At 28.7% G+C, this 18,592-nt stretch overlaps 4 protein-coding genes across 4 annotated transcripts; 2 read left to right on the top strand and 2 right to left on the bottom strand.

Annotated features, from left to right (window-relative positions):
* Nucleotides 1–77: 77 nt before the first annotated feature.
* Nucleotides 78–6,338, bottom strand: LOC124419749. The gene is made up of 5 exons (XM_046950311.1): nucleotides 6,285–6,338; nucleotides 3,535–5,046; nucleotides 818–927; nucleotides 588–752; nucleotides 78–533 (listed from the first exon to the last, which is right to left on the bottom strand). Exons 1-5 carry the CDS (start codon nucleotides 6,336–6,338, stop codon nucleotides 80–82), a joined length of 2,295 nt encoding a protein of 764 aa, XP_046806267.1. The 3' UTR covers nucleotides 78–79.
* Nucleotides 6,339–6,839: 501 nt separating this feature from the next.
* LOC111679077 lies at nucleotides 6,840–10,573 on the top strand. The gene is made up of 6 exons (XM_023440570.2): nucleotides 6,840–7,367; nucleotides 7,437–7,567; nucleotides 9,049–9,172; nucleotides 9,269–9,742; nucleotides 9,807–10,159; nucleotides 10,433–10,573. The coding sequence occupies exons 1-6, from the start codon at nucleotides 7,212–7,214 to the stop codon at nucleotides 10,521–10,523; spliced, it is 1,329 nt and encodes a 442-aa protein (XP_023296338.2). The 5' UTR covers nucleotides 6,840–7,211; the 3' UTR covers nucleotides 10,524–10,573.
* Nucleotides 10,574–10,684: 111 nt separating this feature from the next.
* On the top strand, nucleotides 10,685–12,875 carry LOC111679076 (serine protease snake). The gene is made up of 5 exons (XM_023440569.2): nucleotides 10,685–10,822; nucleotides 10,886–11,590; nucleotides 11,649–11,785; nucleotides 11,845–11,954; nucleotides 12,150–12,875. The coding sequence occupies exons 1-5, from the start codon at nucleotides 10,759–10,761 to the stop codon at nucleotides 12,730–12,732; spliced, it is 1,599 nt and encodes a 532-aa protein (XP_023296337.2). The 5' UTR covers nucleotides 10,685–10,758; the 3' UTR covers nucleotides 12,733–12,875.
* LOC111679078 (serine protease snake) lies at nucleotides 12,855–17,751 on the bottom strand. The gene is made up of 7 exons (XM_023440571.2): nucleotides 17,611–17,751; nucleotides 16,961–17,529; nucleotides 16,588–16,706; nucleotides 13,783–13,935; nucleotides 13,597–13,679; nucleotides 13,375–13,532; nucleotides 12,855–13,306 (listed from the first exon to the last, which is right to left on the bottom strand). The coding sequence occupies exons 1-7, from the start codon at nucleotides 17,672–17,674 to the stop codon at nucleotides 13,139–13,141; spliced, it is 1,314 nt and encodes a 437-aa protein (XP_023296339.2). The 5' UTR covers nucleotides 17,675–17,751; the 3' UTR covers nucleotides 12,855–13,138.
* Nucleotides 17,752–18,592: the final 841 nt, after the last annotated feature.

Raw genomic sequence — 18,592 nt, 5'->3', positions numbered from 1 at the left:
TATTTTTTTATTCCATTTAAATACAATAATAATTTTAATAAATAAATATAACTATTCTTACTTCTAAAATAAAATTAAATTATTTTTTAAAACTTTCAAAATATTCGGGCCAAACTACTGAAGCAATCCACTTGCAATACGATGATACACGTGTATAGACACCCGGCTTTTTGCTGCCACAAAAGTCTCCATACGATATAATACCTACAAGATAATAACGATATGTATTGCGATGCTTACGATGTTCTAAATTTAACTGTAGTGGTCCACCCGAATCACCCTGACATGTATCACGATTCTTTTCTAAATCGCGACCGCAAAGTTGAGTCTCTGTTATGCCATGCGGTGTCTTTTCATTGGGCGGCAAGGATTGTTTGCACTTCTGCCAGGGTATTAACGAAAGACTTAATTCCGTTAGTATGTTAGTGGGAGCTTTGGCAAAACTGGTAGAACCATAGCCCATGGTAAATACACGTTCATAAGGTATATGATCACTGGTCCACAGGAGAATAGGGCGTACAAACTTTGTGAATCTGTAAAGAGATTTGATTAAGTGATTTAAAAAGTTTATGTTAATTATAACTCACTCCACTGGTTTTTGTAGTTGAAGTAAAGCTATATCATGATAAGTGGTGTTGGAATTATAACTTGGATGTACTATAATTTCTTTTATGGCACGTCTTTGAGGATTACTATTGCCGGTTTGATCTTTTAGATTTATAATACCCAACTTAACTATAATAGGAGTTTCCCTATAGGAGAAATATGTAAGAGTATTGTAAAAGTACTTAAGTTTCAATTTATGATTATATCTTACCCACTTAAATAGCAACAGTGAGCTGCTGTTATCACGAATAAATCACTTATCAAGCTGCCGCCACATTTGAATTCAATTTTGTCTTCATTCGATAAAAATCCTATAGCAGCCTGTGGATTAAAGTGTGTAAAGTTTAGTAAATTTTATGAAATTATATATTTGTCCAATTCACAGTCGGTGTTGTACGGTTGTATGTCGTAATTTTTCAAAAAATTTTAATTTGAAAAATTTTTGTGACATATAACGCTACAACGATACGATATTGATTGTGAATGGAACAATTGTTATAACCACCATCAAAAAAGATGGGGGTATATTGATTTTGCCATTCCGTTTGTAACACATCGAAATATTTGCCATAGACCCACAAAAGTATATATATTCTGGGTCGTCATTAAATTCTAAGACCATCCAGCCATGTCTGTCCGTCTGTCTGTCTGTTGAAAGCACGATAGAGTCCGAATGGAAAGAGCTAGAGGGTTGAAATTTCACATAAATATTTCTTATAGGTAAGGTTTGTTTGGTATTGAAAATGGGCAATATCGGTCCACGTTTTCGGATAGCCCCCAATAAAAGTAGCCCCTCAAAAACAGTTTTAACAGTCTTAACTCGGTCTCTTACCCGTCCAGCCCTTCCGTTTTGGAATTTTGATGTCATAATTAAGTGAAATATACTACTATCTCTTTAAAAATTGTTTAATATATGTAAATATAAATGGAACTGTCGATTTTTGTAATGCTCTTACTTAATTAATCCTAGTCCATGTTTGACCCTAACTCCTATAGAAACCATCTTTAAGAAAATTAGTTTTTAATCAATAAAATGCATAAATACTTCGTAATTGAGATAAAATTTAAAAGTAAATAATTTTTTAAAGAATCCTATTCGATGTCTAATCAATTGACGATATATATATTTATTCGGAAATAATATAAAATTAAATAAGTACCTGTTATAAAAATTCTGTCAACCTATTTAATTGAAAAAATTAAATAATTTAATTAATTGTTAAATTAAATAATAAATCATCTATTTAAAATACATATGTATATGTAATTAACAATATTATCGGGGCCATTTAAACTGATTTGTGTTTTGTTATTTGATAAAACATTACAAAAATTCGTATTTAATTTCACGTTGTTTTTTTTGTTAATAAGGTGTAACGTACATTTTGCTTTTAAGAAAAAAATCTTAATTAGTTAATTAAATAATTAATAGATACTCGTAATACATATAACAGATTTGTTTTGGTGATATAGATTTTTTTGTATGTACTAAGTAAATTAAATAAGTCTATTCAACTTTAAAGTTATTAATGAATAGATGCATTTATATTTATTTCCAAAAAAAAATCCGTAAATTTGATTTATCGTTCCTAAACTTAAAGTAAGTGGAAATCTTTATATAGTTCTTTTAATTCCTGTTAATTCTAATCAAAACCTGTTGAATGCAGCAGAATAAGATGTAAGTTAATAAATTCAATTTAATTGGTTTTGTGCCCCCAGAAAATTCATTTTTAAAAAATGTGCATATTTTTGCATGAATTTAATGAAAAGAATTAAAATTCAGTATAATAAATCAGTTAAAATAAACGTGAAAAATTGAATGAAAGTAGTAGGACACTAAAGTTAAGTACGTTGATATTTAAAGTTATTATTGTTATAAATTTAAAATGACTTTTAATTTTTATTATTTAATTTTTATATATTTTAATATTATTAAGCTTTAAACAACATTCGAAAGTGCTTAAAATACGTTTAATTGATTAAAGGAAATAAATAATTTTTGCACCAAATAAGAAATGAGTATTTAATATATTTACATTTACATATACATATAAAGCCTACACAAAACACCCAGCAAAAAAAGAACTTCCAAAGAAGCTAAAAAGAAGTAGAATTTACTCCATGGAAATACAGAAAAAGACCTGAAGAAGTGATGATTTTAAAACAGACTTGTCATAGGAGGGATGTTATTTTTATTTGATTTTAAAAGTCATTCTTAGGAAGTAATTTTTTTTGGAAGTTATTAGGAAGTTAAATTGTAGTATTGCACAGAAGGTAAACAAATTCACTTAGTACTACTTTTGAAGTGGTGGTAAATGTTATTCTTTTGGAGGTACTTTGTTTTATTTTTCTGGGCATTCTAGAGTACCTAAGTTCTAAATTTTAGAATCTAAAACTACCTTAATACTCATATTTAAAAGTACTTTTCTCTCCTTCGATGAAAAAGACCTGTTAGGAATACACATACTACTATAGATATAAAATACTGATCAAAATGATATATGTTTATATGAAGGAGCCTTTCATTTCAACATCGCGATTTTCTAAAAGTTGTCCATTCTTCTTCAGACTTTCATGGAATATTAGAAATGTAGAAGATCGAGAAATTTTAGTACCCAATTGTTCATAACAACTAAAAAATATAAGTTAAACTTAAAAAGGCTCCATATATACATACATAAGTATTTAAAAAAAAATTAAGTATTTTTTACTTATCGAAAGTTATATATTAATTTGTTAAATATTAGTTTGTAGATATGATTTTTTAAATGTTTCAAACACTAATACATCAATGTAATTTCACTCACAATCAGTGTTTACCCACCACATTCCTATATAAATGTAATTGCTCAATTTTGTTACGATTTACTTTTTTGTTTGAATTACAAATTCTAAATAAAAAAAAAATGCATTAACATAAGTATTTACCATATGAGGGTATTGACCGGGCGCTACAATCGAACGACCATTAAAATCATCATTAACAGATTCCTTTTCGTATTGAATCAAATCTTGTCTACCATGATTTTCAACATCATTATAAATATTATAGAATTTTTGATAGTATTGAGCTTCCGGTGTATATGGTGTGGAGTATTTTAAATTTTTTTGATATTGCAAATGTGGTTTAACAAGATCATTCACACTTAAGGCTTCATGTACCGACCATCCTTTGGAATATTGATATTGATAGACATCTGGATGAGTACTTTGATTACTGCTGAAATTGTCATCTGCACCAAATCTACTTTCAAACATGGCAGAGTCATGATTTACAATGTTACGCTTCGGTAGCTGCTGACTGCTAGAATACTCTTGTGGTGTATTTAAATTTGCCGTTGCTTGTCCACCGTTACGATTTAGTAACTGTGTGTTGGAAAACTGTTGGTTTTGAACAAAATTTGCTGACGACGGTATTCCAATAGCTCTTCCTTGGGTTTTACGATTCGGTTCTGGAATGTTGAAATATTGCTGTGTTGTAATAACATTTGCAAACGTTGGAGCAGTAATTGCTCTGCCTTGGGAGTGACGATTCGGTAACTGTGTGGTGGAAAACTGTTGGTTTGTTGCAAAATTTGCAGAAGGTGGTGTACGAGTTGCTCTTTCTGGGGTTTTACGATTAGATATCTGTATAGAAGAAAACTGTTGATTTTTAGCAGACGACGATGTTCCAACTGATCTTTCCTGGATGTTTCGATTACGTAACGGAATATTCGAGTATTGTTGTGTTGTGGCAAAATTTACTGATGACGGTGTATAGAAAGCTGTAACTTTTGGATTACGCTGTGTTGTGACTTGTTGTTGGATTGTAAGAAAATTTGTAGACGTTGATGTACCTGTAAGAGATCTTCCCTGGGTGTTACGCTTCGGTATCGGAATGTTGGAATACTGTTGGTTAGTAACAATATTTGCAGACAATTGAGAATTTAATGCTCTTTCCTGAATGTTACGCCTTGGTGGTTTTATAGTGGAGTATTGTTGGTTTGTAGCTAAATTTCCTGACGATGGTCTACCAATTTCTATAACATGACCTTGCACAATTGTAACACCTTGTAATGCTGGTTTAGGATTTTGTCTTCTATTTGTGTTGTATTGTTTTATGCGGTATTGGTCCCCTATGGTTCCACTATTTAATAAATTTTGTTTTTGCACATTATTCGAAACAGTGAATTGATTTTGTGTTAATGGATTTTGATTGACACTATATTGTAAGGTTTGATAATTTACAGTACCTCGATTTCTTTGATTTGAATTAAATATATTTTGTTGTTGCACATTATTCGAAATGGTTAATTGATTTTGTATTAATGGATTTTGATTAGTCGTGTATTGTAATTTTGGATAATTTATTGTCTCCCGATTTCTTAAATTTGGACTTTGACCATTCCAATTGAAATTATTTTGTACATTTGGTGTTTGTATGTAATTGAAGACATTAAACTGTGTATAAACTTTGTTTAAACTATTAATTATAAATAAATATAATATGATTTTCATTTTATTTTTATGTGTTATTATTAGTATTTTAATAATTTTTGGTTTATTGCAAAATAATATTAATTAAGAAACGTTTAGATAGAATTTCGGCAAGCGACTGTTGCGTCAGTTATCTTATACTCAATATTTATTGTCAGAAAATAAAATCTCAATACTTGTTTCAGTTTTATTTTTTAATTCTAAACTGAATTTTTTTATATACATATTTAATAATATACTTATACATATGCATGTATACTTAAATATTTTATCAATCAATACATTTTTGATACAATAGTGGATAAAAGTGATGTGTTTTAAATGAAACATCACTAAACATTTGTTTTCTTACTTGTTTTAAATAAAAAGTTTTCAAGAATTTATATAGATAATTTGGTAAGACATTCTGAAATAAGTTTTTTCAATTATATTATTTTATATGCCAACAAAAACATCATATACCACCAGTCATCCATAGAGAAAAAAGAACAATATTCGGAATCTGAGGTGAAATTTTAATATTAGGGACAATATCAAAATATATTCTTTATATTAAATTCTATGAGATTTTTGGGGGCCCATGTTCAAGCACTTTGCTCAAGTATTCAAGTTATTTACTCTTTAACCCAGCACACTTCTCATTTATCCTACATATTTATTGCGAAAAACATCCATCACACAAACTCTAGGTATATGGATGGGTGCGAACCGCATAACCTTACATCTATTCCGTATAATATACTCTTAAACACAACTCATTTTAAACGTCCCACAGTCACTGTTCTGTTGTCTCGTCAACAGCACCGAACTTTTCCCGAATTATAGATTTTTATTCTCTTTTTGAGAGTTTTGGTTTAAACCACCGTGTGCACCTTGAAGGTACTTCTCCAATAACCGGAACAAGATAGATTCCAACATCCCAGCGTGCTATCTGTTCCCATGGTAGCAGGTTATAAAGCCGAGGATTCATTGACACCGCTTGCTTATAATTACGGCAAACTAGAGGAATATATATATATATACGGATGCCTGAATTTTGTATACCCCTCTATCCAGGCCGTATCATATACTCTTGTCACTAACTCATTTCCAGCGCTTAGAACCACAGTCACTTCTCTGCGTTTTATGTTTTATTTTGGCAACAGCACCGAACTTATGCTGAACATTCTCTTCCCGAAAGTTTAGATTTAAACGACACCCACCTCAAAGGGATCTGTCCAATAACCGGAACAAGACAGAATACGATTATCCGCCATGTTTATAATTACGGCAGACTAGAGCCAGGTTACATTTGACACCATCATTATATTATACCTACAATTTATAATACGGTCCCAAAAGTTCGAATAATTTTTGTTCAATTTCTTTAAAATAAACGGTTAAGGTAATTAGCACAAAATTAAGTAAAAAATTTTATTGTACGTAAATATATTTAAAATTATGGAAGACCAATTAAAGTTTAGGAAACTCTGTCTGGAATCTGAGACATCATTAAAGTAAATCACGGTCAATGTTGTTTAAAATATTAACGCAAATTTTGTTTAGGTTTTTTTTTGTTTCTGCACATTTTATTACAAAATATCAAAAATTTTTTTTGGGTTTCTATTTCGTCACAACCTTTTTGGGGTTCACAAACCCAATTTGTTGATTTTACGAATTTTATTTTGTATTTACTGCTTTGTTTTGTATTTAACATAAGAGAGCTTTCACTTTCGTATAAACAAATATATTGTTTTATTGCTATTTCTTTCAGTGTTCCATAGTATGATCGTCAGAGTTTAGCGGAGCTTAGACAAACATAAGCTTTACCGTAGCTACACACACGTTTCATTCAAATATTGACACATTCTGGACATTAGTGCGAGTACCTTAAGTTTATACTTAGCTTTAGCTATACGATATTTACTCACTAGCAATGTACTCATTGTATGGAAATTGAATAAATATAATTAAAAATTCAAAATTTAAAAAAACATTTTTTTTTAAAATCTATTCAAAAGACAAAACGACACAGATACAATAACTAAAGTGTAAAGCTTGTTTAGTTTAAGTTTAACATTCGGTCGAGTAAATTATCAATGAACTTTTCAAACACTAGACGTGCGTAAACGTTAAAACAAATAATTAAAATGGTGGCTCCTAGCAAAGTGTTTACCAGTCCTTTAAAATGTTATCACTGCTCACAGTCTATATTACATCCGGGAGTAGGTTGTATTCGAAATTTTCTAGATAATCTCTTGCATCATGGTTTATCCGGTTTGAAATATTTTTCTCCCTTATTGATAGTGAGTCCAACGTTAGAACATTGTTTTAAACTACTGTGAAAATATAAATGTGTGATTTCCTCATTTCAGACTCCTTTAGTGATGAAATATAAAACGATGAACCGAGAATTATTTGTGAATACCCTAAAATATTATTTGCAAACTGTATGTTCGGCTTCAATGGCTACCTCAAGTGTGTTTCTAATGATTTGTTGTCTAAGGTTAGCAATCATACATAATTAAAATTTTTACAAATTAATTTAAAATACTAGAAAGTATTCTAATTCGGCGTAAAAGCATAATTTTAGAATGTCTGGTTAGAAGACCTAGATACATTTTAGATTAGTCATATTAAATTAAAGAAACGAAAAGAAACGCATTAAAATTTATTAAATATTTGTGAATATTCTTTTAAACTATTTCCCTAAAAGAACTAACATAATTATAACAAAAAAAGATTTTTCTGTAATTTCTAGAAGAGCATATTGGACATATTGCTGCAATGCCAAAAATTGAAAGTGAATCAAATTGTAAAATATGTTTAAAAGGTGGACATTATGTATTATGCTACTGACATTATCTTCATGTGATTCATTTATAACCCAGCAAAAAAGTGTAGAAAAAGATGTAGTATTTTCATTAGAATTAGTAACTCGAAGTGCTTTAAATTTGGATAAAAAACCTATGAATTTTACATTAGCGTGTCATTGGAGGGATGTTGTTCATTTTTTGCAACTCTGAACTACATCTAATCTTAGTTTAAGAAACAATAAAAATCTGATATTTGGATGTAAAAAAAAACACATTCTCTTAATGACATTCTCATGAAAATTTCACTGGTTTTTCACCAAAACTTCATGTACTTCAATGTTATTTGTAATGATTTTTCTACATCTCTTTTCTTACTTTTAACTGGGTTTTCATTTGTAAGGAATTATTTAGTTTATAAATGTGAAAAGTATTTAATCGCATTTTTAGATGTGATTAAGATGTAGTTTGTAAAGTGTGATATCAATTTTCTTTTGCTGGGAAATGATTCATTTATTAAATAAATTTGTATGTTAATTTCGTTTTTCCATAAATTTATTTCGTGTTCCCGTGTTTTTGAAATTTGGGGATCCACTGCATTAATTGGGACTACTATACATACGCATGTAAGGAGCACTGCTCAAAGGACTAGGAATAGTCCAAATCCACATATATATGAAAAAAATGCATTGTGATGTCTCAATGAGGACCATGTAATACATCCGTGCATTACATGGGAGTAATTCCAAAACTACTTCCATGCTAAAATTATGGAAATATATTACTCTATAGACTAATATGTATATGGAATAGAACTATGCTATTGACAAGTCTATTGACTACTTTATATTAGAGACTTATATCACTATACATATACTGTATAGATTATTATTTAGTCGACTGGAAGTTCTACTTCATTCTACATTGTGATGTCCTACATGAGGAGCACGTAATCCATTTATGTATTACATCAAACTAATAAACTATTCCCTTGCTAAAATTAGGAAGTATTAAGGGATTACATTAATGGATCATGAACTGCAATCATATTTACAGGAGAGTAGTTTTGAGTTTACTTTAATGAATCTTGTACTCCATTAATTGTTTAGTGATGATATTCTTTAAAATGTAAATAAAATTTAATTACTTCAAAATAATATTTATTTTTCTCTAGAAATTATCTTGGAAACTTTCGTACCTATACTACTCTATTTTTACCTACCGTACTTGGTCTGCAGTTCTGTTGGTTTTTTCCGTCGCGAGTAATGAAATTATTTACAACTGCAACATCACAAACTGTAAGACATTAAAATGTAATCAGTACTAAATATGTATTTATTTAATTAACAAATCAAAATCTAAACTCTTGAACTTGTTTCTCCTCTACCTCTTAGATACTGGAAGGTCTTTTACGGCAAAATGAAAACAAATTCACTCATTTAATTTTGCATTCACAAATGATGCAGACAATATTATTTATGTTAAATAGTGCAATTATTTTGCATTATAAACGAAAAAATATATACAAAGATTATTGGTTTATTCAACCGTATGAAAAATTAGAAGCAGCAAAAAATGACGCTAACAAGGACGTCATGATCAACGGCAAAGCCGAAAGTGTTGAATTAGTATACAATGTGAAATGTCAAACAAAATGTGTGCATAATAATACAACATGTGTGAAATTTTTATTGGATGGGATAAAATCATATTTAGTTTATGGTATACCTTTAGATTTGTTAGCCATGTTAATAAGAGGTAAAATACCGCAAGGAACTCAGGGTTTTACACAGAAAGTTATAGAAAAATTTAAGACTTTTAGACCTAATATGACGGGATTTTTTATATCATATGTTGGTATTTATCGGGTAAGTTTATGAAAAATGTTAACAAATACATATATAATAGTTTTAATATAAATTTTTAACTCAGTTATCTGCCTGCTTGTTGCGTAAATATTACGGTCATTTAACTCCCGATCTGCAACATTTGCTGTCAGCTTTCCTAGGCGGCTTTTCGTATGTGTGCTCTCAACGTGTTAATTTGTTATATTTCTCCTTGGTTCTATCAATGCAACAGTTGTGGCAACAGTTTTGTACCAGTATTAAAAGTGATAAAAAGACTGGTAAACAAACTAATTTAGTTTTGTGGATTTTAAAGAGTGCTCCTATGTCTCAAATAATATTTTGCATAAACTGCGGCTATTTAGTGCATAATTATATTTTAAATTACCATTTGGTGAATAGTTTGGCGAAAGGTTTTCTGGATGCACTTACTTGTAACAGGTTAGTATGGAATTAAAAAAAAAAATTAAGTAAAATTTTTAAGCTTTTTATAAAAAATTTTACTTTTGAAAAAGGATTTATTGTTTATAACAAAATTTATTATTTTTGCTAAAATTTTTGTTAAAAAATCCAAGTTTTGAAAAAAAGTAGAATTTTTTAAATTAATATATATATTTTTGTAATTAAAGTTTTATATTAACTTTTAAATTAATTAATTAATGAATTAATTAATTATTCATTAAAAACAAATTTTATTTCTTTTCTAAATTTCAGAATCAAAAATATACGGGATACTTTAATAAAAAACGATCTGCCAACCTTAATTAATATTGCCGAATCTAATTCCATAAGAAAATTTCTTTAGTAATTGAAATTAAAATGGCATTAGTGTATAACAGTTAAACTCAAGATTACCGATTATTTGTTTACATTTATTACTGTAAGAGCTGAAAGAAACTAACAAAATTCCAAAAAAATTGACATGCATAAACATGTCCATCAACTGAAAAAACAAACAAAACACAAAAAATAATAATAAAAAGAAAATTTGATTGACTATTATTCGTACATTTTTATTTTATAAGAATAATAAAGACCAAATGATATTTGTTAAGTTAAATATATTTTTCATAGTGTATAATTTGTTAGTTAGACCAATGCCCGGTAAGTTGTTAGTCCCTTAAAAAGGAACCATATAAATTGATTAATATATTATATTATTATTAGCTTTAGATGCGCCACAAGTGTATCATTATTATCAGACCACCAGATATACAATGCAAAACGAATGGCCACCAGATATGGAAATTGCCAATGCAGCACCAGTACAGCCACCGCTACCACAACCGGCAGCCTATTATATAACACCGGTGGCTGTGCCGGTAATAAAACCTACTTTAATTATTCCACCAACACCACCGTCAACAAGTACAACTACTACCACCACCACCACGACTACCACAACAACAACTATGAAACCTTTAATGCCCACCAGTATGAAACCGGTATTATTTTTTAAGCCTCCCTTAGTGCCGGCAGTATTTCCAAATAAATTATCCAGTGATTTGGACGATGCAACGGCAAATGTAGCTCCTTTAAATCCAGCACCAATGTTAAAACCAAATCCTTTTGTTAATCCTCAGGGTAAAAAGATACAATTTTCATCCAAAAGTAGTATAGGAAATCCTCTACATACCAATAACTTTAATAAGTTTAATGGACCACAACGCAAGGAAGAGGGTGCCTTCTGTCGACGCAGTTTTGATGGACGTAGTGGTTATTGTATATTGGCCTATCAGTGTCTGCATGTTATACGTGAATATCGGGTACATGGTACTAAAATCGATATTTGTACCTATCGTAAAAATATACCAGTGATATGTTGTCCCCTGGCCGATAAACATATTGATGATCAGAGAATTAGTGCACAGAGTGAGTAGAAAAATTGAAATGTTATATTACTTTTTAATTTGATTCTTATTATTAAAAGAATGTCAAGAATATCATGAAGCTGTAAGGGGCATTAAACTAGGTTTACCTCGGCATTTGTCGGGTAAAATATGCGTAGCAAGTATACCCTTAATAGTTGGTGGGGAAATTACCCAAAGAGAAGAATATCCTCATATGGTATTTTATATGTTTTGTTAAAAAAATTGATATTCGTTTATTTAAAAAATTCATTTTAGGCCGCTTTGGGTTGGACTCAAAGCGATAAAGAATTAAAATGGGGCTGTGGCGGTACTCTAATCAGTGATTTATTTGTGTTAACGGCAGCTCATTGTGCTACATCAGGAGGGTATGTAAATTTATATAACATTTGGAAACTTATGATCAGTTCCACAGATAATTCTAATATTTATTATTATTCAGTTCGAATGGTATCTTCTTCTATCTATGTATAGAGCTATTTGAGCATTTTATAATAATATAAATAATTATTTTTCCCTGAGATATAGAGAGTTACTAATTCATTTTGAAATATTTTTTCCAGCAAACCCCCCGATATGGTACGTTTGGGTACACAAAATCTAAATCGTACTACCGAAGACCAACAGGATATAAAAATCCTAATAATAATACTTCATCCCAAATATCGATCCTCTTCTTACTATCATGATATAGCACTACTAAAACTTACAAGACGTGTACGTTTTTCACAACACATACAACCAGCTTGCCTTTGGCAATTACCCGATCTGGAAATGTCTACCGCAATTGCTACCGGTTGGGGTCGTACTGAATTCTTGGGTCCCAAATCGGATGAATTGCAAAAAGTTGATTTAAACATTATCGATCAGAAGACATGCAAGGAAATCTATCGCAAAGAAAGACGTTTGCCACGTGGTATAATCGAGGGGCAATTTTGCGCTGGCCACTTGGAGGGTGGAAAAGATACATGTCAGGGAGATTCGGGCGGACCATTACATGCAGAATTGCCGGAATTTAATTGTGTTAAATTTATTATTGGCATAACATCGTTTGGTAAATTTTGCGCTGCACCCAATGCACCGGGTGTTTATACGAAAATTTATTCTTATTTAGACTGGATTGAGAAAATTGTATTCAGGGGTTGAATGATTATATGAAGTAAAAATATTTTATATAGAGTAAATGTAAAATATAATTTTTTGTGTGTTTTTAAAGATTTAAGCTAGGAATGACCAATAAAATATGAAAAAAAGGATTTTTAATAAATTTTACTGTGATTTAAAAAAATATATGTATTTTATTTTTTTTTTAAGATGGTGTAAAGATACCAATTAAAATTGACTCAAATATGTAGAACATTTAGCTGATTACGTCAAATTAGTAAATTCAAATTTTGGGTTTTAGTATCTTATTAAAATTGTTATTTAAATATCTTATATCTTAAAGTGTTTACGAAATTTTAAATATCTTAAATAAATTACATCCATTTTTTAAAAAATTATAGCAGTAGTAATATTAATATGCAAGTTTTTATGTAGCTCCTTTATATTTTCATTTCCAAACATTTTCCTCTATCCAATCAATAAAATGCGATATTCTAGTATAAACGCTTGGTACGTTTGAAGCACAACCCTCTCCAAATGACGTTAAACCCACTACATAGGGTACTATAGAATTATATTTAGATTCCTTCATTACTAAAGGACCACCAGAATCGCCCTGTAAAAGCAATAAAATGTTAAAATTATTAATTAATTCATCAAAATTCATAGTTGTATATTATTTACCTGACATGTATCCATTTTGCCTTGAGGATCTCCAGCACATATTTGTCCCAGACTTATGCCCATATTTAGTTTATCATTTTTGGTATAATAAACATTACAATCTTGATTTGTTAATACTTTAAGATAAACTTTGAGAAGAGTATTCGAAATGGTACCAGCTAAAATTACAGACTTACATAATAATTTTTCCGAATAATTTTGTTTCTTAATTTAATATCTTACCAAATTTAGTATGACCATAACCCATAGCAGTTAAAGTCTCTTGAGGCAAACCCACATTGCTCCACAAACAAGCAGGTGTATATCTAAAGCAAATTAGAGCAATAATGAAAACTTCAGCTAAAGTTTGCAAAACAAATACTTAGCAGTTTCCTGCGAAAACTACTTGGATTTTTTATATAGACTCACCTTGAGCTTTTTTTTAATTCCACTATAGCAATATCATTATAAGCCATTGGAGGTTTATAATCTGGATGTTGAATAATGCGTTGAATTTTGATCATTTCCGCCTCAGGTTCATCTAAATCCACACCACCTAAACGTACTATTGATGGGGTTTCGCTTAAAATAAATACATTTAAAATAAATAAAGTCAGATATGATACACTACATGAGTATAACTAGAAATATTATAAAATTTCTGAGTTGATTTGACTACATATGTATGTCTGCCCGTTTGCCTCGTCGTGGGCTTTGTCACACGTTAATTTTAAGCCCACGGATGAATTCTGTTCAAAATATCCTGCAGCATCCATGCAAGGATACATATTGCTAGAAATGGATTTATCCTTAAGAACTTCTAGAAAAATATCGGAATCACCACAACATTTTATATACATATGTCAATATAATATCAATAGAAATCTTATATATATAATTGATCAAGTATAACAGAAAATTCGACAGAAATATGTATATATGTTCTATCAAATTTTAAGTTTTGATAATACTTTACAATATGATTTATGAATGCATTCTTGCTAAATTTAAGAAAGATTAACGGTTAAGTCAATTAACATGTGCTATACCGATGGACCGATTAAAACTAAATTTCAAATTATAACCACAGGGTATACAGAGACGTCACGAGCAAAAAGCTATTTTCCTCTCTTTCGCACAAAACGAATTCAATGATTTTTTTAGCTGTATTATATACCTCTTCTCACCAAACAATTTCAATATCAAACAAAAGCTGATTTTAGACTTTTTCAAATGTCAAAAGTGACATCTCTGTATACTTTGTGTTATAACCAAACGCTTAATATAACAATGTTGATGTTTTATCAAATACTAGCATACCCTGGGTGCTTCGCTACCCTAACTATGTTCAATATTGTAAAAATATCAAAAAGTACCATCGGAAAAACGAAAAAGTACAAAGATCTCTTTTAAAAAATTCTCATTTAATAAGGACCGTGTGCTCCGGTTAACCATTATAAAGAATAAATTTGAATAATAAAAAAGTACCAAATAATTCCCACTTCCAGAATATTATTCAGTCAATACCATGTATGTTAAAATTAATGTTCCTAGGTTGAATATTTTAGAAAATTAAAAAACTACAATTTATGAGATAAAAAGTACTAAAAAGTTGTCTCTTAAAGGATCTTATTCAATGAGGACCGTGTATGTTTAATAATCATGTGTTTTCAGTTCATATTAAAGAACATACATAGAGTATCATTTGAAGGAAGAAAAAGTACCAAAAGTGGAATAAAGTTTACCTAAGTGGAAAGTACTAATAAATAGAGTACTTTTTCGAGAATTAAGTTTACAAAATGTTCCGTATTTAAATCTACATATATATCACAGATAAAACTCTAACGATTCAAATCTGCATTCATTTATTCCAGAAAAAGTGTGCTTTAAAAAAGGTACCAAACAATTTACTCGAATTTGGTCCTATATAGGCCTTAGTACTCGAATTCCAAAATAATATACCAAAAGCTTATTCTGTGTGAGTAAATAAACTACTTTTTGAAATTTTATAAAAGTTGGCTCAATGAGTTTGAATAAAATTAAATTTCCCGTTTTTCCCCTTTTTGGTACTTTTTTACCCAGTGAAATAGCAAAAATTTTATTACAATAAATATTACAGGGTTAGTCCGTAATTTAATATGAATAATTTAATAAACCGAAAAAGTTTTCTTAATGTGCTAAAAAAAAGTACCATAAATACAGTTTTGTCCCTTTTACACCCAAAAAGGACTGAATTTTAAAAAAGTACGAAACAGGTGTCTCATAATTTTGAGAGAAGTATCCAAAATATTTAGAAAAATTTGATTATGTTAATTAGTTTAAAAGTTATAAAGGACTGAAAAAGGTACCAAAGTCACCTTTGTTACAAATTTTTACCCCTTAAAAGTACGAATTTCAAAAAAGTACCCATCTGCTCATTTTAAGAGTAGATACAGGTGCATTTAAAATTTTTCTTGTATCACTAATATTATGTAAGATATTTAAGAAAACCTATTTTACCCGTTTTTCCACCCTTTTTACCCATAAATGTGCAAATTTTCAAAAATCCCTCCTTAGTGGATCTACATAACCAAAAACACATCTACTGTCAAAATTTCATGATTCTATGTTCAGCCGTTTGGGCTGTGCGATGATGAATCAGTCAGTCAGTCAGTATATATATATATATATATATTATATATATATATATATATATATATAAATATATATATATATATATATATATTAATATATATATATATATATATATATATATAATATATATATATATATATATATATATATTATATATATATATATATATATATATATATATAATATATTATATATATATATATATATATATATATTATTTCATGATTCTATGTTCGTTTGGGCTGTGCGATGATGAATCAGTCAGTCAGTAACGCTACTTTTTTTATATATATATATATATATATATATATATATATAAATATATATATATATATATATATATATATATATATATATATATATATAAAATATATATATTATAATATATATATAAATAAATATATATATATATATATATATATATATATATATATATAATATATATACATATATATATATATATATATATATATATATATAATATATATATATATATATATATATATATATATATATATATATATATATATATATATATATATATATATATATATATATATAGATTACAAGAAAACTAAATAACTTATTTTCAAAACTTACCCCCCTAAGGTGGCACAGTGGGCAACAGTCAAAACATATTTGCTAGCTATTAAAACACAACCACAATTGTAAGAATTTTCTGCGCGTTTGGAAGAAAATTTACGCCAGCCAAGAGCACACTATATAAAAAATAAAAAGAATACTAAATTTAGTTATATTTTAATTCAATCACTTATTTCAATTCCAATCACTTAATTCCGAGAATGAATTCTCAAAGTTTTTGAATTGGTTTTTATGGATTCTTAAATGTCTTTTCTGAATGATTACATTGAATGCATATTATTCAATATCTTACAAATTTATTATTATTTTATTTTAAATTTTGAAAAGTTCGACATAAAAAAATAGAAAGTTTATTATAATTTTCTCTTACCATATATGGAAACTCTTCCGGATTTGTTGGTACACCACCCACCGCTTGAGTTTTGCTTATTTTAACCTTTTGTATGGTTTCTTCAGAAACAGGTTCTAAAGAAGCTTGATCTTCAACTTCAGAATCCGTAGCATTTGAATTTCTTTTCGAACGATGGTGATAATGAGCATCCAATTTATGATACGTTGGATTATTATACATCAAAGCACATTCCTTTTCACTTATTCTTTGTTCTTGCGCAGTTAATTGATTTGAAAATCTATTTACTAAAAACGGATTATTATGGTAATTAAGTGACCGTTCGTAGGGTGTTGTAGATTTTCGTTTTGGTTTTATAAAAGCCTCTGGGCAGCAAATAAAATGATCATAACTGTTGTAATAATAACAGGTAAACGGAAATTGTTGATGCTTCTCCCAAGCCTTTACAGCACTTTCACATTCCTGGTAACGTATACAATGTCCTTTATGATGAGCAGCTTCAACATAACAATTTCCCAAATAATCATATGTCATGGGATACAATTGAGAGTAGTATTCATTATAATTAAAACGATTATGTTTGTGACGGTCTAGAATAATTGCATAATTTCATAATAAATTAAATACTATTTATAAATTCAACGTGAATGAATGAATCATATTTAACTTACCTCCTTTTATTATTAGTATATTTGTTATTAATAAAAATATTTTAAAAATTAATTGATAATTCATTTTATTATTTTACTTAAAGAGTGAATGATCTTTCTAGTTTAAGTTCTATTTGTTGAATGAATAGACAGACTTTTTCTTAGTTATACCCGCCAGTCAATCGATCATTAATTGATTGATTTGCTCGATGTTTTAATTTTTGTTGTAGTTTTTTTTTTTTTGGTATACAATAATAAAGGCAATAAGCGTGTTTTTCTATAAATATTCGTTCCAAATTAAAAACTTACATTCTCTAAAAATATGTATATAAATGTGTATTTCCAATTTTTTTACTGTTTTAACAATAAAATTACTTGTTTTTTGTTTATAAACAAACGTTTTGGGAATTATTGTTTAGAATACATTTAAGAGAATAAAGTGAAATTATTAACAAGAAATATGCTGCATCATATAATATAATATTTATAAATAATTTATAAAGATCAGTAACTACGAATATTACATACTCTACGAGGCTGTTTAAAAATGTATCACTGTCCCTGATGATTAGTCTGCGATGCTGATGCGAATCAGTTGATGCGTAGAAAAAAGACTTAAAATGTTTAAATAAAAATAAACTAAAATTTAAACACTGGCTCATACACCACATCTGTCATTTTTCATATATTTCTTTGATGCATTTCAGAACGTGCTTTACGATTTTTGTATATGTACCAGGGACTGCAAATAACTGTTATTCTATATGTTGGAATCAACGTAGACCTATACTATTATATACCAATATACTCGTATTAAAGTGCTCTTTCAGAATATATGGTGATTTAAAAAAACGATCTTAGCTGCACAAATAACAGTTATTTTTTAACAGAAGAATAAAAGTCTGGTTGAAACAGTTAAAAAGATTTTTTTCCGTCATAAAATAAGAATTACTTGAGAAGTTTTATTTTTTCCATCAGAAAATAAAACTTATTTGGAGAGTTT

Source organism: Lucilia cuprina, chromosome 4 (assembly GCF_022045245.1).
Source record: "Lucilia cuprina isolate Lc7/37 chromosome 4, ASM2204524v1, whole genome shotgun sequence".
NCBI lineage: Eukaryota > Metazoa > Arthropoda > Insecta > Diptera > Calliphoridae > Lucilia > Lucilia cuprina.
Note: the sequence above shows the minus strand (reverse complement) of the source record. Positions and strands in the feature narration are given on the sequence as shown.

Bases quoted from the DNA above. Each gene is read 5' to 3' on its own strand.
- LOC111679077 (XM_023440570.2), top strand. From the start codon at position 7,212: ATGGTGGCTCCTAGCAAAGTGTTTACCAGTCCTTTAAAATGTTATCAC. The intron at 9,743-9,806 runs GTAAGTTTATGA...TTTTTAACTCAG, and splicing joins CATATGTTGGTATTTATCGG to TTATCTGCCTGCTTGTTGCG. The intron at 10,160-10,432 runs GTTAGTATGGAA...TCTAAATTTCAG, and splicing joins GATGCACTTACTTGTAACAG to AATCAAAAATATACGGGATA.
- LOC111679078 (XM_023440571.2), bottom strand. From the start codon at position 17,674: ATGAATTATCAATTAATTTTTAAAATATTTTTATTAATAACAAATATA. The intron at 17,530-17,610 runs GTAAGTTAAATA...CAATTATTCTAG, and splicing joins TATACTAATAATAAAAGGAG to ACCGTCACAAACATAATCGT. The intron at 16,707-16,960 runs GTAAGAGAAAAT...TTTTTTATATAG, and splicing joins CGGAAGAGTTTCCATATATG to TGTGCTCTTGGCTGGCGTAA.
- LOC124419749 (XM_046950311.1), bottom strand. From the start codon at position 6,338: ATGGCGGATAATCGTATTCTGTCTTGTTCCGGTTATTGGACAGATCCC. The intron at 928-3,534 runs GTAAATACTTAT...TTTAATCCACAG, and splicing joins CCGGTCAATACCCTCATATG to GCTGCTATAGGATTTTTATC. The intron at 753-817 runs GTAAGATATAAT...TTTCTCCTATAG, and splicing joins CACTGTTGCTATTTAAGTGG to GGAAACTCCTATTATAGTTA.
- LOC111679076 (XM_023440569.2), top strand. From the start codon at position 10,759: ATGATATTTGTTAAGTTAAATATATTTTTCATAGTGTATAATTTGTTA. The intron at 11,591-11,648 runs GTGAGTAGAAAA...TATTATTAAAAG, and splicing joins TCAGAGAATTAGTGCACAGA to AATGTCAAGAATATCATGAA. The intron at 11,955-12,149 runs GTATGTAAATTT...TATTTTTTCCAG, and splicing joins CATTGTGCTACATCAGGAGG to CAAACCCCCCGATATGGTAC.